The following is a 20,916-nucleotide window of genomic DNA, read 5'->3' as shown; positions in this document are numbered from 1 at the left end:
TAGAATGTTAAAAATCTAATATTCTGTGGTCTTAAAAAGATCACTTGATTCCAGTTTACCCTCATTATATTTTTATTCCTCCCTAGCCCGCAAATTTATAGATAAGGCAAAATGCTGCTGCCATTAGAGAAGCAAACATTTTTTACAATAGTGAAGCTACAGCTTAGTGCACCTCTTCATAAACTCTCTAGTTTTCCCTCAATTTATACATTAACCTTATTAAAGTATTTCTCTCCATATCTTGAGATTGTGTTAATAGAACATTTTGACTTCTCCTTTCATAAAGGAGTCCTTTCATTCATCTAAGAACTTAAAGATTAATAAAGTTAAAGTTTAAAGATTAATAAAATTAAAAAGATTTCTGATTTATAAATCTGTCTTTTAATCCTTGTTATTTTAAAATACAACACCAATTCAGAAAACCATATAATACATAGAGAATTTAATGTATTCCTATAAGGCAACAACCTTGTGACTACCATTTGTATCAGGAGACTAGAACTTACTCCCTTAGATGCTCTACATCCATCTGCTTCCAAACACAATCCTCTCTTGACCCCTTTTCACCAAAGTAACCATTCTCCCAAATTTTTATAATTTTTATTTTAGAACTTCCAGAAGTTCCTTACTTCTCTGTATTTGTCATCCAAGTAATCCAACTATGGTTTTGCCTCTTTACTATGTCTTTTTAAGTGTCCCTTAATTTATAGCTTTCCTCCAACTCTTTACTACCCCTTATTGTTTGAAGAAACCACCAAATCACTTGTACTATAGATGTTCACACAAATTGAATTTTCTGTGATGTCTTTCATCAGGTTCCTCTGTATTTCCTATAAATTGGTAGTTATCTTCATGCTTAATTAGATTCAGTAATGTTATTTTTGGCAAGACTATTTCATTGGTGGTGGCACTTCTTCAGCCAAAGGTGCATACAGTGGGGTTGCCTGTTTCATGTGATATTAACAGGCATTGATGCATAATGCCTATATCTTTACTTTATTAGGAATTGCAGAATTGGGTTTTTCAATTCTAACATTCCTTTATTTAAAATAAAAAAACTAGTATGTAGAGAAACTTTTTCTTATTCTTTGGTAAACCAGCACTAAAGGTTTATTTCAGTGCTTGTTCTTTCCCTTTATTTACCAGTTTGCAAAATAAAAAATTGGCAACCTAGAATTCTCCAAAGATAACCAGTATTTTTCTTTAATACGTATCATTATAAATGTATAGATTTAAACAAACATTTTTTTATTGTGTTTCAATCTATTCTGGGCATTTCCCCAACTTTGGTAGAAGCATCATCATCAGGTCTTTTTGACACAACCCTGGTAGTCTTTGATAAAGTCTTAATAAACTGATATGACAAGATTGGCTCATCTTTTACGTTTCCTGCCACAGACCTGGATTTAGTTTTTCTTCAGAAAACCTGTTTTGGTAGGAAATGGAATCTCAAAACCAAAATCTTAGTTATTAGTTATGCTCTTTGCTATCTTGTTGGTCATTATTTCTAGGTCTTTTCAGTTACTAGAACTGTATATGTGTAGGCTTGTGTATTTTTTAAGATTGAGAGCCTTAATGAGTTCATGCTAATACTTCCCTTTCAAATTTAGGGCTTTAGCCTCTTTTAACTTATTATCTATCTTTCTTTTATCCTGCTCTGAGAAGCCTATTTCTTGGAAACACATAGAAATAGAGTATCATGTAACAATTTTTCTCCCATGTTTTACACAGAATCTTCTGGGGATAAATAACATTAGTGTAATACACCATACAGTATGGTTACTAAAAACAGTTTATAAAACGTTTCCCATATGTAACTATTCCATATTTTCCTTTATGCCTCATTTAGAGATAGCTCTACATTTAAATAATATCTGATGCTTCCTACCAGTCTGTTGATATTGTCTCACCAGTCAATTTTTTTATTTAAAGCTTATCCTCTAGTAGATTCTTTCAGAAGGAGTTATGGGAACAATATCCATTCTCTCATTTTTTGCATGTTGGTGACAGCTTGTTTGCTATTTTTATATTTGAAAGTCAGCTAGATATGAAATCTTTGGCTTATATTTTCTTTCCTTGAGTATCCTAAATATATGACTCTTATTTTTTGTCAGGAATAAGAGTTGTTTCTGTTACAATCATTTGATATTTTTATCTAGATGTCCAAAGGTTTTTTTTTTCTCTTTAAAGTCCAATAATTTATGAGAATGCATCTCTCTGTTGGTTCTTCTGAGTTGATTTCCCCAGACTTGTGTTATTTCAATTTAAAGTTGCAGAGATTTAAAAATTTTAGACAAGTTCTTTGAAATTATAGTTTTCATTATTACATCCTTTTGCATTGCTTTTCTCTTTTTGTGGGAATTCTTGTACACATATTAGGTGTTCTTTGCCTTCTATATTTGTTGCCTTCTCTTGAATCCTTTTCATCTTTCTTAGTTTCTTCTTGTTCTATAAAAGTTTATTTTCATTATTTATTTCTCTTAAAGCACTCTGTTGTGTATGGTGACTCTTGTTCCTTCCATCTCAGACTTCACTTTGAAATGATTTATTTTATGTCTAATTCTTTTCTGTGTTCCACCATCTCACTTTTGAGTGTTTTTCATTATTTACTATTTATGTTCTTTTGTATCTTGTAATTTTCATCTTTGTGTGTGTGTGCACATCAGTTCAGAGAAGGCAATGGCAACCCACTCCAGTACTCTTGCCTGGAAAATCCCATGGATGGAGGAGCCTGGTAGGCTGCAGTCCATGGGGTCGTGAAGAGTCAGACACGACTGAGCGACTTCACTTTCAGTTTCCACTTTCATGCATTGGACAAGGAAATGGCAACCCACTCCAGTGTTCTTGCCTGGAGAAGCCCAGAGATGGCGGAGCCTGGTGGGCTGCCGTCTATGGGGTCTCACAGAGTTGGACACGACTGAAGCGATGCAGCAGCAGCGCATCAGTTCAGTTCAGTTCAGTTGCTCAGTCATGTCCGACTCTTTGTGACCCCTTGAACTGCAACATGCCAGGCTTCCCTGTCCATTGCAGACTCTCGGTGCTTGCTCAAACTCATGTCCATCCAGTCAGTGATGCCATCCAACCATCTCATACTCTGCCATCCCCTTCTCCTCCTGCCTTCAATCTTTCCCAGTATCAGGGTCTTTTCTTTCTTTTTTTTTTAAATTTATTTATTTATTTTTTTACTTTACAATATTGTATTGGTTTTGCCATACATTGACATGAATCCACCATGGGTGTACATGTGTTCCCCATCCTGAAACCCCTCCTCCCACCTCCCTCCCCATCCCATCCCTCTGGGTCATCCTAGTGCACCAGCCCCAAGCACCCTGTATCATGCATGGAACCTGGACTGGCGATTCGTTTCACATGTGATAATTTACATGTTTCAATGCCATTCTCCCATATCATCCCACCCTCACCCTCTCCCACAGAGTCCAAAAGACTATTCTATACATCTGTGTGTCTTTTGCTGTCTCGCATACAGGGTTATCATTACCATCTTTCTAAATTCCATATACATGTGTTAGTATACTGTATTGGTGTTTTTCTTTCTGGCTTACTTCATTCTCTATAATAGGCTCCAGTTTCATCCACCTCATTAGAACTGATTCAAGTATATTCTTTTTAATGGCTGAGTAATACTCCATTGTGTATATGTACCACAGCTTTCTTATCCATTCATCTGCTGATGGACATCTAGGTTGCTTCCGTGTCCTGGCTATTATAAACAGTGCTGCGATGAATATTGGGGTACATGTGTCTCTTTCAATTCTGGTTTCTCGGTGTGTATGCCCAGCAGTGGGATTGCTGGGTCGTATGGCAGTTCTATTTCCAGTTTTTTTAAGGAATCTCCACACTGTTCTCCATAGTGGCTGTACTAGTTTGCATTCCCACCAACAGTGTAAGAGGGTTCCCTTTTCTCCACACCCTCTTTAGCATCTATTTCTTGCAGACTTTTGGATAGCAGCCATTCTGACTGGCGTGAAATGGTACCTCATTGTGGTTTTGATTTGCATTTCTCTGATAATGAGTGTTGTTGAGCATCTTTTCATATGTTTGTTAGCCATCTGTATGTCTTCTTTGGAGAAATGTTTGTTTAGTTCTTTGGCCCACTTTTTGATTGGGTCTTTTATTTTTCTGGAATTGAGCTGCAGGAGTTGCTTGTATATTTTTGAGATTAACTCTTTGTCCGTTCAAATGAGTCAGTTCTTCGCATCAGGTGGCCAAAGGATTGGAGTTTCAGCTTCAGCATCAGTCCTTCTGATGAATATTCAGGACTAATTTCCTTTAGGAAGGACTGATTTGATCTCCTTGCAGTCCAGGGGACTCTCAAGAGTCTTCTCCAACACCACACTTCAAAAGCATCAATTCTTCGGTGCTCGGCTTTCTTTATAATCCAACTCTCACATCCATATATGACTACTGGAAAAACCATAGCTTTGACTAGATGGACCTTTGTTGTGTATGCATCGTAGACATATTTGGCAAGATTTCACCATTAGTAGAAGTAGTATTCTATTTATTTTCTTATTTTCTTTTTTTTTCATATAATAGCTTTATATGAAATTTGGCCTCATTCTTTCTGTTTTTTATTGTTCTGTGAAATTGGTTTTCTAAACACTTAGAAAGGGAGTTTTAAGTTTCTAATTTATGGCTGTAGTGCTCCCTCTTCTGTTGTTTTAGGGAACTGTTCAAAAATAGGGCTGTTTATTTTCTGAGGTTTCTTGCTTTTATTCCCCTCCCTTATTTTAAAATTCATTCTTTTAAAGTGTATGCAAAAAAAGGGTGATACAGTTAACCCGTGAACAACATGGGTTTGAACTGTGTGGGTTCACTTATACATGGATTTTTTTCACTATACACATGTGCTACACTACTACACAGTCTGTAGTGGCTGAATCCACAGGTGCAGAACCATGCACACAGAGGGCCAACTGCAGAGTTATATGTGGATTTTCCATGTGAAAATGGTCAGCACCTCTAACTCCTTGAATTACTCAAAGGTCAGTTCATAAGTTGAGCAACTGTTAACCACTGTCTGATTTTAGAAATTTTCATCACCCCATAAGAAATACAGTGCCCGTTAGCAGTCAGTCCCCATTCTCCACTCCTTCCAGGCACTGGCAACCACTAATCTATCTCTGGATTTTCCTGTGCTAAACATTTCATATCAATAGATTCATACAATATGTGATCTTTGCAGCTGGCTTATTTCACTTACCATAACATTTCCAAAGTTCTTCGTATTTAGCATGTATTAGTACTTTGTTCCTTTTTTATTGCCAAATAATATCCCATTGTATGGACACAAACCAATTTTGTCTATCCATTCATCAGTTGGTGGACATTTGAGTTGTTTCCCATTTTGTACCTATTGTGAATAATGCTGCTGATGCTGCAGATGTTTGTTGGTAGCTTATTTATTATCTATCAGTGTTTTTGTATATATGGAAGAAAAGCTAGTGAAGTCGATTCTCACAGGTTTCTTCTGCCTTTATGTTTAATAAATATTCTCTTTATATGCTTAGAAAAATAATGGCAAGTACTGTATACTAATGAAAGAAGAAATCAAAGACTTTTTTATGATTACTTGTCAGCCATTAAAACTTTAGTATGCCTTGGTATCATATCTTATCAAACCTGCGTAGGATAGTAGCCCCACAAATAAACTTTCTGAGTCTACTTAATGCCTATATTTTAGTCAGTTTATCAGAACAGCCCAGGAGACTGTCCTGAGTGGCATTGTTGAATATCTTTCCAGAGAACTGAGCTGCAGCAGGCTGAGAGGCACCACATTCCCTGGGTATGGGAGGCATGGATATGATTTGTCTTATAAATCCTGTAATATTTTACATTTTATTAACAGTTTGCTTATACATTACTCATTTGATCTTCACAGCTAACCTATGGTATTTGCTGAAACTTGTTTTGTTAGATTTACATCTATGTATTTATTTTACTCTATTTTGGGGTGCAGTGCAAATGGTATTGCATTTAAAATTTATATTTCCATACACTTACTGCTGGCATATAGAAATATAATCGGTTTTTGTATGTTTATCTTCCATTTTGTGACTTTCCTGAGCTTAGAATTTCTGGAAGATTTTATTTTTTGTCTGTTTTTTAGATTCCTTGGGATTTTCTGTGTAAAAAGAGGTTTTTTTTTTTCCTAACCTGTTGTTGTTGTTGTTCAGTCGCCCAGTTGTGTCTGACTCTTTGTGACCCTATGGACTGCAGTATTTCCGGCCTCCCTGTCCCTCACTATCTCCTGGAGTTTGCCCAAGTTCGTGTCCACAGCATCAGTGATGCCGTCCAGCCATCTCATCCTCTGACACTTTCTTCTCCCTCTGCCCTCAGTCTTTCTCAGAAATCTATTAGGTTGGTGCAAGAGTAATTACAGTTTTGTACTATGAATTTTAAATCATAACTAGACTCAAACACATCTTTATTAATCAAAATAGGAACCATTACAATAGAAACATTTTTGCCAATGAGAAATAGGTTTGCTTATTCCTAGAGCATAAAAATCTGTACTTCGGGATTTGATGAACTCTTGGAAAGCATTTTCTGCCTCCTGTGGTTGTGGATCCATTTTCCCTGCAAAAAGTTGTCGAAGATGCTTGAAGAAATGGTAGTCGATTGATGAGAGATCCGGAGTTCTTTGGATCTTCTCAGTCCAGCCATGAGCTGGTCCTCATTGGTTGTCATACAAAATCCTGGTTTCATCATACATCACAATAGGATTTTAAAATGGCTCATTGTGTAGAATAAAAGAAGACAGCACTTCAAAATGACCATTTTCTGATTTGCAGTCAGTTCATGAGGCACCCACTAACTGAGCTTTTCATCTTCCCAATTTGCTTCCTCTGCCAAACCACCACAGAATCGTCGACATTGAGACTTAGGCAACTTCTCATGTGGTTAGTTGTAAGAGGATTAGCTTCGATGATGTGTCTCAGTTGGCATCTTCCAATGGATGGCCACTATGCTCCTCCTCTGCAGTGCTCTCTTCTCCTTTGTAAAAGTTCTTGAACCACCACTGCACTGTATGTTCGCTAGCAGTTCCTGGGCCAAATGTGTTCTTGATGCTGTGAGTTGTCTCCGCTGCTTTATGACCCATTTTGAACCAAATAAGAAAATCACTTGAAGTTGCTTTTTGTCTAACATCATTTTCATAGTCTAAAATATAAAAAATAAGTAATAAGTCATTAGCAAAAAGCATAAAGCAAGAAATGTGAATTAAAGTGATGTGTAACATAACCACCTTTATTAAGAATGTATTCCAGTATCAAATGGCAAGTTTCAACAATGTAAAAAACCTCAGTTATGTTTGCACCAACCTAAGGTCCATTGTTTTGTTTTCTTATTTATTGCACTCACTGGAACTTATAGCACTGAGTTGCATAAGAGTGATGAGAGCATATATCCTTACCTTGTTCCTGATCTTAGAGGGGAAGCATTCAGTCTTTCCTCATTAAATATAATGTTCAGTTCAGTTCAGTTCAGTCACTCAGTCATGTCTGACTCTCTGCAACCCCATGGACAGCAGTATGCCAACTCCCGGAGTTTACTCAAACTCATGTCCATCGCATTGGTGATGCCATCCAACCATCTCATCCTCTGTCATCCCCTTCTCCTCCAACCCTCAATCTTTCCCAGCATCAGGGTCTATTCAAATGAGTCAGTTCTTCGCATCAAGTGGCCAAAGTATCGGGGTTTCAGCTTCAGCATCAGTCCTTGCAGTGAATATTCAGGACTGATTTCCTTTAGGGTTGACTTGATTTGATCTCCTTACAGTCCAAGGGATTCTCAAGTCTTCTGCAACACCACAGTTTAAAAGCATCAATTCTTCAGCGCTCAGCTTTCTTTATAGTCCAACTCTCACATCCATACATGACTACTGGAAAAACCATAGCTTTGACTAGACAGACCTTTGTTGGCAAAGTAATGTCTCTGCTTTTTAATATGCTGTCTAGGTTGGTCATAACTTTTCTTCCAAGGAGCAAGCGTCTTTTAATTTCATTGCTGCAGCCACCATCTGCAGTGAATTTGGAGCCCCAAAAAATAAAGTCTGACATTGTTTCCATTGTTTCCCCATCTATTTGCCGTAAAGTGATGGGACCAGATACCATGACTTAGTTTTCTGAATGTTGAGCTTTAAGCCAACTTTTTTACTCTCCTCTTTCACTTTCATCAAGATGCTCTTTAGTTCTTTGCTTTCTGCCATAAGGGTGGTGTTATCTGCATATCTGAGGTTATTATTATATATTGTTTATATTGTTATATCGTGTAAGTATAATGTTAGCTGTAGATTTTTTTGTAGGTGCTTTTTATCAAGTTGAAGTTCCTATTCCATGTTTTTCTGAAAATTTTGTCATGAATATGTGTTGAACTTTGTCAAATGCTTTTTTCCATCGAAAATAGGTGGGCTCATGTACTTTTTCTTCTTTAGCCTGTTATTGTGGAGGATTATGTTGATTGATTTTCAAATATTGAACTATCTTTGTATCCTGGAAAAAAACCCCACTTGATCATGGTGTATAATATTTTTATATATCACTGAGTTCTTTCTGTTTGTATTTTAAGAGTTTTATGTCCATATTCCTGAGAGGTATTGGTCTTCAAGTTTCTTTTTTGACACTGTCTTTTTCTGTTTTGATATTATAGCTGATATTTCATAAAATGAATTTTGATTTATTCTCTCCTCTTCTCTTTTCCGGTAGAGAGTATATGGAATTGATGTTAATTCCTCTTTAAACATTTGGTAGATTTTTTCAGTGAAGTTGTCTGTGCCTGGAGGTTTCTCTTTCAGAGGATTTCGAGTTATGAAATTCAGTTCAGTCAGTTCAGTTCAGTCATTCAGTCATGTCTGACTCTTTGTGACCCCATGGACTGCAGCATGCCAGGCCTTCCTGTCCATCACCAACTCCCGAAGCCTGCTCAAACTCATGTCCATCGCATCGGTGATGCCATCCAACCATCTCATCCTCTGTCGTCCTCTTCTCCTCCTGCCTTCAATCCTTCCCAGCAGCAGGGTCTTTTCTAAGGATTTGGTTCTTTGCGTCAGGTGGCCAAAGTAATGGAGTTTTAGCTTCAGCATCAGTCCTTGCAGTGAATATTCAGGACTGATTTCCTTTAGAATTGGCTGATTTGATCTCCTTGCAGTCCAAGGGACTCTCAAAGTCTTCTCCAACACCACAGTTTAAAAGCACCAATCTTTGGCACTCAGCTTTCTTTATAGTCCAGCTCTCACATCCATACATGACTACTGGAAAAACCGTAGCTTTGACTAGACGATCCATTGTTGGTTATCAGTTTCCTTAATAATTATACAGCCATTCAGTTTATCTGTTACATACCAGATGAGTCATGGTAGTTTGTGCATTTTGAACAATTGGTTCTTTTCATCTAAATTGTCAAATTAACATGTGTAGAATTGTTCTCAGTACTCCCTTATGATCCTTTTAATGTCTCCAGGGTCTGTAGTGATATCCCATTTCACTACTGATACTGTGTATTTTCTCTCCTTTTTATTTTGTCAGGTTTGTCAGTTGTGAAAGAACTCTCTATTTCATTGATTTTTTTTTTTCTGTGCTCTTCTATTTTCAGTCTCATTAATTTTTGCTCTTTATTATTTTCTTCTGCTTGCTTTGAGTTTTTTTACTCTACTTTTTCTAGGTTTTTGAAGATAGGAACTTAGATTACTGATGTAAGACTTTCTAATTATGACCCACAAACTTTGATATTTTGTATTTTAATTTTTATTCAGTTCCATATATTATAAAATTTATATTCAAGTGTATTGTTTGGTTTTCAGGTGATTTTTAAAATCTTTGTTACCTTTTAGTTATTGATTTCTAGTTTCATTGTATTATGTTCAGAGAAAGTACTCTTTGTCATTTCAGTTTTTTAAAAACTTGTTGAAGTTGGCTTTATGGCCCAGGGTATAGTCTATCTTGACTTGGCTTCTGTGGACACTTGAAAAGAATGTGTTTTCTCCTGTTGTTGAGTAGACTGTTCTGTTGATATAAATGTCAATTAGATCCTATGATTGGTGGTGATGATGTTGAGTTTTTACATACACTTGCTTGTTTTCTGTCTAGTTCTATTAGTTGAGAGGGAGATGTTGAAATCTCTAACTGTTATGGGTTTGTCTATTTCTCCTTTCAGTTCAAAGTATTTCCTTCACATGTTTATAGCTGTCTTTAGTATGTACACATTTAAGATTGGCTTGTCTTGGTAATTTAACCCTGCTTTCATTATGTATTATCCTTCCTTGTCCTGTGTAATTTTCTTTTTAATTATCTGATGTTACTGTAAACATCATGCTTTGCGTTTTGTATTGTTGGCATGATATATCTTTTCCATCCCTTAACTTTCAACCTCCCTATATTTTTATATTTGAAGTGAGTTTCTTATAGGCAGCATAAACTTGGGTTATATTTTAAATGCATTTCTACCAAATCTGGCTTAATAATTGATACAGATGGGCCATTTACATTTCGTGTAATTATTGATATGCTTAAAAGTCTGCCATTTTATTTGTTGTTTTCTGTTTGTTTTCCCTATTTTTCATTTATCTGTTTTCTTTTTCTTGCATTCCTGTGGGTTACTTGAACATTCTTTAGAATTCCCTTTTGACTTACACTGTTTTTTCCCTTTTAGTTTTATTGAGATGTAATTGGCATACAACACTGTATATATATAAGATATACAACATAATGATTTGATTTCCATACATTATGAAATGATAGCCAATTAAGTTTAGTGAACATCCGTCATCTCATGCAGCTACAAAACCAAAAAATCTTAAGATTCACTCTTTTAGCAACTTTCATATATAACATATAGCAGTTAATTAAGTTCTATCAATACATTATACCCCTGGTACTTATTAGTCTTATAATTGGAAGTTTGTACCTTTGGACCAACTTTGTCTGATTTTCTGTCTCCACTATGGCAACCACAAATGACTTAAATGTAGTGTTTTTGAGTGCATATATTTGCATAGTTATTGTAGTGACTGTATTACATTATATATGCATTACATCATATCAGTCTCTCATAGCTCAGTTGGTAAAGAACCCACCTGTAATGCAGGAGACCCTGGTTTGATTCCTGGGTCGGAAAGATCCACTGGAGAAGGGATAGGCTACCCACTCCAGTATTCTTGGGCTTCCCTTGAGGCTCAACTGGTAAAGAATCTGCCTGCAATGCGGGAGACCTGGATTCGATCTCTGGGTTGGGAAGGTCCTGTGGAGAAGGGAAAGGCTACCCACTCCAGTATTCTGGCCTGGAGAATTGCATGGACTGTATAGTCCATGGGGTCACAAAGAGTCAGACATGACTGAGCGACTTTCACTTCACTTCACTGTTGATGTTGTCATTTTATCAGTTCAAGTAGTAAACCTTACCTTTTTTCATGTATCTTTACCCTCACCCTATTTATAATTGTCATAAATATTTACTTAAATATTTCCAATGACATTAGTATTACAAATTTTTCTTAAACCTGCAAATATAATTTTGAAAACTCAAGGAGCGGGAAAGCCTGTGTGTCTGCATATATTTTTGTTTACCTTATTCTTTCTTCCTTTCTGGTATTCCAGGGTTCCATCTTTTTATCATTTTCTGCCTGTTTTATAGAACTTGTTCGGCTGGGTTTTTTTGGCAGGGTGGTGGGGAGGAAATGGGTCTGCTGCCCACACATTGTCTTAGTTTTCTTGTCTTGAGAATGTCTTGATTTTCCCTTAATTTTTCTAGGATATTTTCTCTGGGTATAGGATTCTGCATTGACATTTCTTTTCTTTCAACTCTTGAAAAGTTTATGCCACTTTCCTTCTAATCTCTGTGGGTTATGATGAGAAGTCCACTGTTGTTAAAAATTCATCTTCCCCTATAGGTTATGTATTATCTCTCTCTCTGACTTCAAGGTTTTTATTGTGTTTCGTGTTCAAAAGTTTAACTGTGATGTGTTTTGACATGGATTGCTTTGGATTTATCTAGTTTAGTGTTCTCTTAGTTTTTTGAATCTGAAGGTTTATGTCCTTTAGCAAATATGGTGAGTTTTCATATAAGGAAGTCATTGTTTCCCACTATACTTTTTGTCCTCTCTTTGTCCTTTCTTCCTATTATTCCAGTGATATACAGATGTAAGCCTCTTGTAACCCTACAGGTCCCTGAAAATTCTGTTCGTTTCTTTCTTTCTTTTTTTCTGTTGAAGTATTAATAGTTGGTTTACAATGCTGTGTTAATTTCTGCTGTACAACAAAGTGATTCAGTTATACATATATATACATTTTAAAAAATTCTTTTTAATTATGGTTTTATCACAGGATATTGAATGTAGTTCCTTGTGCTATGCAATAGGATCCTGTTGTTTATCCATTCTGTATATAATGGTTTGCCTCTGCTAATCCGAAACTCCCAATCCATCCCTCCCCCCACTTCATTCCCCCTTGGCAACCACAAGTCTGTTCTCTGTGTCTGTTTCTGTTTCATAAATAGGTTCATTTGTGTCATATTTTATATTCCACATATAAGTGATATATGTTATCTGTCTTTCTTTTTTTAACATATTTCACTTAGTCTCATAATCTCTAGGTTCATCCATGTTGCTGCAAATGGCATTATTTCATTCTTTTTTTCACAACTGAGTAGTATTCTATTGTGTATATGTAACACATCTTGTTTATCCATTCATCTGTTGATTGATATTCAGGTTGTTTCCAGGTCTTTGCTATTGTGAATAGTTCTGCTATGAACATAGGACTGTGTTTATCTTTTTGAATTGTGGTTTTGTCTGGATGTTTGCCTGGGAGTGGGATTGCTGGATCATATGGTAGATCTGTTTTTAATTTTTTGGATCCTCTGTACTGTTCTCCATAGTGGCTGCATCAGTTTACATTCCCACCAACAGTGTAGGAGGGTTCCTTTTTCTCCACACCATCTCCAACATTTATTATTTTGTAGAGTTTTTTATCATGGCCTTTCTCATGGGTGTGAGGTGATACCTTATCATAGATTTGATTTGAATTGTTCTTATGATTAGTGATGTTGAGTATCTTTTCATGTGCGCATTGCCCACCTGTATGTCTTCTTTGGAGAAATGTCTATGTAGGTCTTCTGCCCATTTTTCAATTGGTTGGTTGTTTTTTGTTCAGTTATATGAGCTGTTTGTATATTTTGGAAATTAAGCCCTTGTTTGTCCCATCATTTGTAAATATGTTATACCATTCTTTAAGTTGTTTATTCATTTTGTTTATGGTTTCCTTTGTTATACAAAAGCTTGTAAGTTTGATTATGTCCTATTTGTTTATTTTCACTTTTATGTTTATTGCCTTGGGAGACTTTTTTTTTAAGTCTGTTTTCTCTCCACAAGCCACAAGGTCCAGCCAAAAATAATAATAATAGAATTCCTAAAGTTTTTAAAAAAAGTTCTATCTAGCTCTTCAAAAAATCTTTTAATTCTCATCTCATGTTTATATTTTTTTATATCCTTAAGCTTGTATGTAATAGTTTTTATAAACTATTACAGTAGCTCAGTCATCCCTGTGACTTCTTAATCTGTTTGTCCTGACTAATTTTTAGCCTAGTTTTGGTTATCACTTTACAGTTTCTTTATATGTCTACTAGTTTTTATTGGTTAGTAGACATTGTGAAGTTTTATGTTATATGCTGGATTTTGTTATCTAATTTTAAATAGTGTGGACTTTGTTCTGGTAAACAGTTATTTATAGATTAGCGTGATCCTTAGAGCAAGGATCAGCAAACATTTTCTTAAAGGGCCAGATAGTAAATATTTTAGGATCATGGGTGATACGGTCTCTATTGTAACTGTTTTACTTTGTAGCTGGAAAGCAGCCATAGACAATAAATATAAACATACAAATGTTGCCATATTCTAATCAAACTTTATTTACAAAAGCATTTTAGTTTCCCATGAGTGGTAACTTGCTGATCCCTGCTTTAGTGGCTTTTTGTTGAGTTTTGTTAGAGTGGATTTAGAGTTGTTTTATTCTAGAACTAGTTTATTCCTTTTAGAGTGTCCCCTGATTGCCCTGAATATTTGGCAAGGATTCTGTGCTCTAACTGGTTGAAACTCAAACGTGTCCTAGTCCTGTATAAGCTTTGGAAACTGTTCAGTTTACTACATGCCTTCTTTGCTCAGTCATATGGAGCTTTACTTGGTGAATGCACAGCTCAGTATTCAGGCAGAGGTTCAAACAGGCCTGAGTTATAGAGGTCTTCTGGAGCACCTCCCTCCTCTAAGGTACTTTGCCCCTCAGAGTCCAATTTTTGTCTCCTCAACTCAGCAAGATAATTTTGATATTCTCTGGATCATCCTCCTCATTCTATAATCCAAAAAATCCACTACCATCCCCTCCCCAAAAAAAGCCAGAGAGCTCATCACATTTATTTTCCTTCTCTCAGGAATTACAGTCCTGTACTGCCTGTTGTTCAGTATTTGAAAATCGTTTTTATGTATCTTACCCAAATTATAGAGGTGCTTATAGCAGTAGGGTAAGCCCTGTCCTGTTTTTGTCAACATGGTCGGAAGCTTCTATTGTGGTTTTAAAATAAGTATATTGATTTCATTCCAAACTAGATTTTCTGGGGATGGTGCTTGGGCCCCTCTCCCCTTCTTTTAATGTTCCTTGGGATTTTGATACACAGTCAAGCTTTCTCTCTATTCATATCTTAGGCAAAGTAATGCAGGTTCAGAGAGAATAGGGTGACTCTGATTTCTTTCTCCCTTTTCCTCTGAACTCTCCTCCCTTACCCCCATCTATCATTCACTCTGAACCCCCACTCCAGAGTTCTTTGTTAGGTAAAGCATGTTAAGGTAATATTTTTTATTTATATTGTATGTAGGCATTCATAGGTATTTGAAGAAACCTTCCAGAGGTGATTTATCCAAATAGAATAAGCAGGAAAGGACAAATGAATCCCGCAACATCTGAGCTTACAATGCTAAGGGACCACCACAATAATAAAATTTATTTTGAAGTCTTATTTTGACAAAAATTACTTCAATTGTACATTTAATTCTTTTGTGTATCATTACTTGTTTTAATAATGTCTTTTAACTAACTACTTAGTAGAATTGACATTCCAGCAAAACATACCGTCTCTATCCTATGACTTCATATAGTTCTTGATGTGCCCTAGATTTTAACTTCCTTACTTGCTGAAGCACAGTAGAAGCAGGTTCAGTTTCTAAAATTTAAGTTACACTGTGGATGAGAGAGGACTTACTTTCCAGGTACTTGATACATGTTTACATGATTGTTTCTTTGAGGGGAAAGTGTGTTTGAAATTCTAGTCAACCATCTAGTAGCCAGCACTTTTTTCACCTCTAGAATGTGGCTTAGGTTGGTTGCCGTGCTGAAACAGAATGCTGCAGTGTCTTTTCTGTTATTGTGGATTCCTAGCTGACCTAGTTAAAAATTAAAACACTGTTATCAAGGATAGCTACAGTCCTCTGAGTAAGGACTTGGTTACTTAAGAGCTGCTAGTGATCTTTATGTAAATGTCTATATTACCCCAGAAATATTCTTTGCTCCTTGCATTGCTATAGAGTGAATTTTCAGGAATACAGATGTACTGGTGCCCAGTCATAAAGCAGCAGTTTCACTTGCACTTGATTTCCACTGAAAACATTGATTTTTCTTTGCCATTCTGCAGTACCTTCTCCAGGTAAATTCCGCTCCCCTGCAGCACCATCTCCTTTGGCTCTTCGGCAACCAGTAAAAGCATTTAGTAACCATGGCTCTGGTTCTCCTGGTAGCCAAGAAACAACACAACTCATGCAAACCACTTCCTCACCTGGGCCTCCCATGGTTCAGAACACAGTCCCAGCAAATCCTCCCAGCAATATCAACAGCACTACTCTAACCAGACCTGCAGGGACAACTGTGATGAGAAGTGGCTTGCCCAGACCCAGTGCCCCTTCTGCTGGGGGTATACCAGTGCCTCGCAGCAAACTTGCACAGCCTGTTCGCAGGTAAGTGGCAAATACTCTGTTTTGACCTTCTTGAGTATAGGAAAGTGGGTAGACAGGAATTACCTTCAGTTCTGATAGTGAAGATCAGGAGTCTTAGTGGGTTCCCACCAAAATCATTAAAATTTGAATAAAACATTACTTTCAAGAAATTCTCACTTGGGACATTGGGGTATTATATCACTTTGATTCAGATTAAATTGGCCCAGATGCCTGGTATGATTAAGCATCTTGGTGAATTCCTAGGAAAAATTGTTAGAACCACTCCATCTAGTTGTGGTATTTGTTCATTTTGAATATAATGCGATTCAGTAAAGATATTAAAAGCATAGTAGAACCTACAATGAGATTTAAGATAAAACTTGTACCTGTCAGGTCTGAGTGTGTAATCCAGGATGTTGGTTTTCAAATCTCACTACAGTTCAGAATGTTCTGTGGAATTTATGTAAATATAGAGGCCTGAGTTTTGCCCACAAAGTAGGTCTGGTGTGAAGCCCCCGATCTGTAGGTATGCTGTTTTTAAATTTGTTTGTTTAATCTTCAGATGATTCTGAGCCTACCCAGATTGGGAGTCACGTATATGTAGTCATATCTGTACCTTTCAGATATGGTGGTAAGGACTGTGCTTACCACCATCATTAGGTGTTGAATGTATTAAACTTGAAATATTTATTTGCATGAAAGAAGTGCTTTTGTGCCTTAAGCATTGAAACTGAATTAACCATACTTCTTTTATTCTGAGATAATATATTACATTTTTGAGTTCAGTAGAGTACAACAGTTTTTCAATCCCTGCGTCAGGATGATCCCTTGGAGGAAAAAATGGCAACCCACGCCAGTATTCTTGCCTGGAGAATCTCATGGACAGAGGAGCCTGGCAGGCTTCAGTCCATAGGGTCGCAGAGTCGGTCACGGCTAAAGCGACTTAGCATGCACATGCACACCTTACTTAATTTTTACTATAGCATTAGATGTATAGGTACTGTTATTATGCCTATTTTTCAGAGAATATTAAAATTTAATGAAGTTAAGTAATTTGCCTGAGACTTCAACTAGCAACTACAGTTCCAAGTATGTCTGACTTCAGAGTCCTTTTAAGCACTGTCCCGTTTTGCCTCTAATGATGGTGACACTGTGCCACTGATAACATGTGCATCAGTTTACCCCTCAAATAAGTAAGTAATAAGTTTGGTGATCCATTTGGTTGGAAAAGACAAGACAGTCTTTTCTCTTACTGCAGTGTCTGTGTTAACAAAAAAGAGGTTAGTGCAGTTACCTGATGCCCAGTAAAACTTAAAAGTTGTGGACATGCCTGATGTAGAATGGTCGTGCTAATAGCTGTTTAGAGCTTTGATCTCAGCAGTCCCCTGGAACATTGGATTGTGTTGCAACCTACAAAGTAATTGATATGTGTGGAAGATAGCATGGTAATGTTCCATAAAACCTTGCAAATCATTCTGTAAAACTGCTTTATTTCAGATCCTTGCCAGCTCCTAAAACCTATGGCAATATGAAAGATGACAGTTGGAAAGATGGCTGTTACTGACCAGCAAAGACAAGAATGCAGAGGTCCACAGCTTCATGGATACCCCTTCACCAGGCTAAAAGACAACTTTTATATGCAGACTGTTCAGATAAGACTCTTGGGATTTATAAAATCCCAGCCCTCTCTGTCTTAATTAGCACAAATTGACAGAGATGATCAAACAGCACTTTAATGACATTTAACATCAGATGTGTTTGGTAATCATACAATCACTCTCCATGGAATCACTTTTAGTTTTATTTAATAGCAACTAAATTGATTTTTTAATATTTGACAGAGGCCAATATCTGGGCAAAAACCTAATGGATGCCAAAGAGAAATGCCCATCTGTAAATGAGAGCATACCTTTGTGCACAAGGTGAATTCTAGCTATCCAAAACTTCACATTCAACCTAAGTTACTGTATACATAGTATCAATAAATATTTGTGTTAATGAGAACTAATATTCTGACTAATTATCTACAATGTTTCACTAGTACTCCAGGAAACTAGATTGAGATGGAAGGGGACAGGGTGGGAAGAAACCTGGGCTAAAGATTTAAACACAATACCTAAATTTGGGAGAATCCTATAAATTATTTTTACAGATTCATTAGAAAAATTGTCATTTTGTTTAATCTTAAGTTTTGGATGTAGCTCACATATCACCACCACCAGATAGTGTTACACCGTGCATCCATCATGTTGCATCGACACATCAGACTTTTGTGTGTTTGTTTTGATTGCCAAAAGGGCTTAATATCAGTTGTACAATCTTTCTAAACTTTATAGCTCCTGGCTCAGGAAAGATAGCCTTTGCTATTGAAGCCAACTTCTTCACATGCTGTTATCTGTCGCAGGACTAAGAGATCTTGTTTTTATTAGCAGGTTTCCATGATGGGAAAGAGCAAGTAGTATGTGTCTTTATTCTTGATATAAATAACACCACTTCAGTGCTTATAACCTGGAACAAAACCATACAATAAGGGGGAGGGAGTGTAATCTATGCACTTAACGTTCAAAAACTCTGGTAATGACAGTTGTATTGTTACTATTAATTGACCTAGCAGCCTATTATGTGGTGGGAAATTATAGCCTGCTGAATCCTATTTAAGTTGATCTGCTTTAAACTGAGCAACTGTTTCAAAACACCCTTTGAAAATACTGTCCCTTTTAGATTCTGTCTGACGTCAGTTTTGGGATTTGGGGGTACAAATGAAACCTACTACATATGACTCTAACCTGTTAAACACTTGCTCTGTGATGGCCCTTATGTATATCCTAGAAATAACTAATTTGGATTTTATTTGACTATTACTAGACTAAAGCTTCCATCTTCTGCAGACTTCTCATTTTTTCATGGTGAGGTCTGTTTTAAAATATTTAATTTGTAGAGCTCTAAAATATTGGCAGTCAAATCATTAAAGGATTTTAGATATTTGAACATACGTTCATCTTCTGTTAGGCAAAGACATTCTGTAAGTTGGCAAAAGAAATTGAGAGAGAAATGGGAAGCTTATATTCAGGATAGTACTGAGGCTTATAGGTTGAGAGAAGGATAAAACTTTTAAGATCAAGACCGCTGTTCTGCCATGATGGACATCATGGTAGTCTTGATTAGCTTGACCAGTAAGGAGTCATTCAGTTAGCACAGCTGCTGGAAGTTTAAACTGCCAGTGCTAGTGTATTTTGGTGTATAATGCAAGGAAGAAATTTTATTCTTGGATTTGAGGGTGATGGGGGTGGGTCAGGAAAGGATGGCGCCAGAATTCCACATATAATGATGAACTTAAAAATGTTGCTTTTCAGAGGAAGATAATGCATCTGTTTCGGGTAGAGGGGTATCTCTTGTAAAAATCTAAGTAAGTAAAAGAGCTAGCCACTGTCTCTTTTAAACCACGTATACACAAGAGGAAAATTAGGTCTCAGTTTTCAGTGCAACATTGCAAAAAAAAAAAAAAAAATGCTGCAATCTAATAATTAAAAGGAATTTTAACTCTTACAAAACACCCATTACATTTTTAAGTTAGATTATCAGTTTCAAAAGGAATATTCAGGTTATTTAGCTTTTTTTTTAATGGCTGCATCAGAAAAAAAAAATGTCTATTTTTCTTTAATTAAAATTTTCATCACTTGTTAAGAACATGATGGATCTGAGTTAGGTAAAGTATTATTTTACCTGCTGTTATACTACCACAGACTATTGGCTTTTAGTTTCCTAAAGAGAAAAATTGCCTTTTTACTAGAAAGCCTTTGTGTATTGCCAATTTTTCTGTTTGGGAAAAATATAAGGATTCGCTGTGGTTACTCTTACAGATGAAATGTGGATTTGATAAACTAGTGCCTATGATTTTAACTTATGTTTGATATATAGTAGTAAGGGTTTTATGAATGTTGATTATTTTTTTGTGCCAACAGCCCAGAATTGTCACTTATATGTGAGCAGAAAGCTATGAGCTCTGCTTCCAAAGTTATTTAATTTTTCAGTGTTTGAATGTTATTTTTTTGTAAGTGTGTTAATAAAAGTGTAAAGAATTGGAAAAATATAAATATTCTTAACTCAAGCATTTGCTGGATCATTTTTTACAAAACTTGTTTGTATAATATAAAACACTCTGAAGAGTTGGCTTTTTTTGGTTTTCATACCCTGAAAATCACATTTTGTAATACTGGGGACCATTCATAATTGTCAGATACTTTTTAAAATTATTATCTCAATACATCACTTTTATAAAAACGTTTTTCTGAAGAAAATAAGATACATATGTGTCCCCAGATGTTTGTATAACTCTAGAATGATCTAGACTATGTATATTTAACTTTTTATTGAATGTACAGGCGTCCATTTTTGACATTACGCATGGTCCTTTTAGATCACATGAAGTTTGATTTGCAAACATTTCTATAGCCGAACTTGTATGTGTGGTTGCCTCCTTAATAAACAACCTGACCATAATGTTTATTATTAAATTTATATTTGTTTTTTCAAGTGTTTTATTAATTTCTGGGTACAGTAAGATCTACCCTCCTTTTCGCCAGTTGCTTACAATTGGTAATAATAAATATCTCAGTTGATTTTTTTTTCTAAACGCAACCCAAGTCACATTGTCCTTTCGGACTTGATCTCTGTAAGGTTGGAATATATCATGCTGTATTCTCTCTGTCCTAATTACTTCGTATATGGATTTTGAAGGGTGAAATTTGTAGTTTACTCAAAACTGGTACATTCCTATAACTTTTTAACTTGTTGTGAATTGTTATCTAGTTAGAAAAAGATAGCATACATAAACTAGCAAAAACACCATTATGTAAGAGGATCCAGGGACTTCCCTTGGTAGTCCGGTGGTTAAGAATTCCCTTTGCAATGCAGAGGATAGGAGTTCG

At 36.1% G+C, this 20,916-nt stretch overlaps 1 protein-coding gene across 2 annotated transcripts in view; it reads left to right on the top strand.

Moving 5' to 3' along the window:
* SLAIN2 (SLAIN motif family member 2) overlaps window positions 1-20,506 on the top strand; it is a 69,990-nt gene extending 49,484 nt beyond the window's left edge. For both annotated transcript variants that reach the window (XM_006057729.4, XM_025290075.3), the window contains 2 exons: window positions 15,691-16,009; window positions 17,486-20,506. In XM_006057729.4, coding sequence (XP_006057791.2) covers window positions 15,691-16,009; window positions 17,486-17,552 — 386 coding nt within the window. In that variant the 3' untranslated portion in view covers window positions 17,553-20,506. The remainder of the gene's footprint in view (window positions 1-15,690; window positions 16,010-17,485) is intronic.
* Window positions 20,507-20,916: the final 410 nt, after the last annotated feature.

This window comes from Bubalus bubalis, chromosome 7 (genome assembly GCF_019923935.1).
Source record: "Bubalus bubalis isolate 160015118507 breed Murrah chromosome 7, NDDB_SH_1, whole genome shotgun sequence".
Lineage (NCBI taxonomy): Eukaryota > Metazoa > Chordata > Mammalia > Artiodactyla > Bovidae > Bubalus > Bubalus bubalis.
This window is presented reverse-complemented; position numbering and strand designations above follow the sequence as displayed.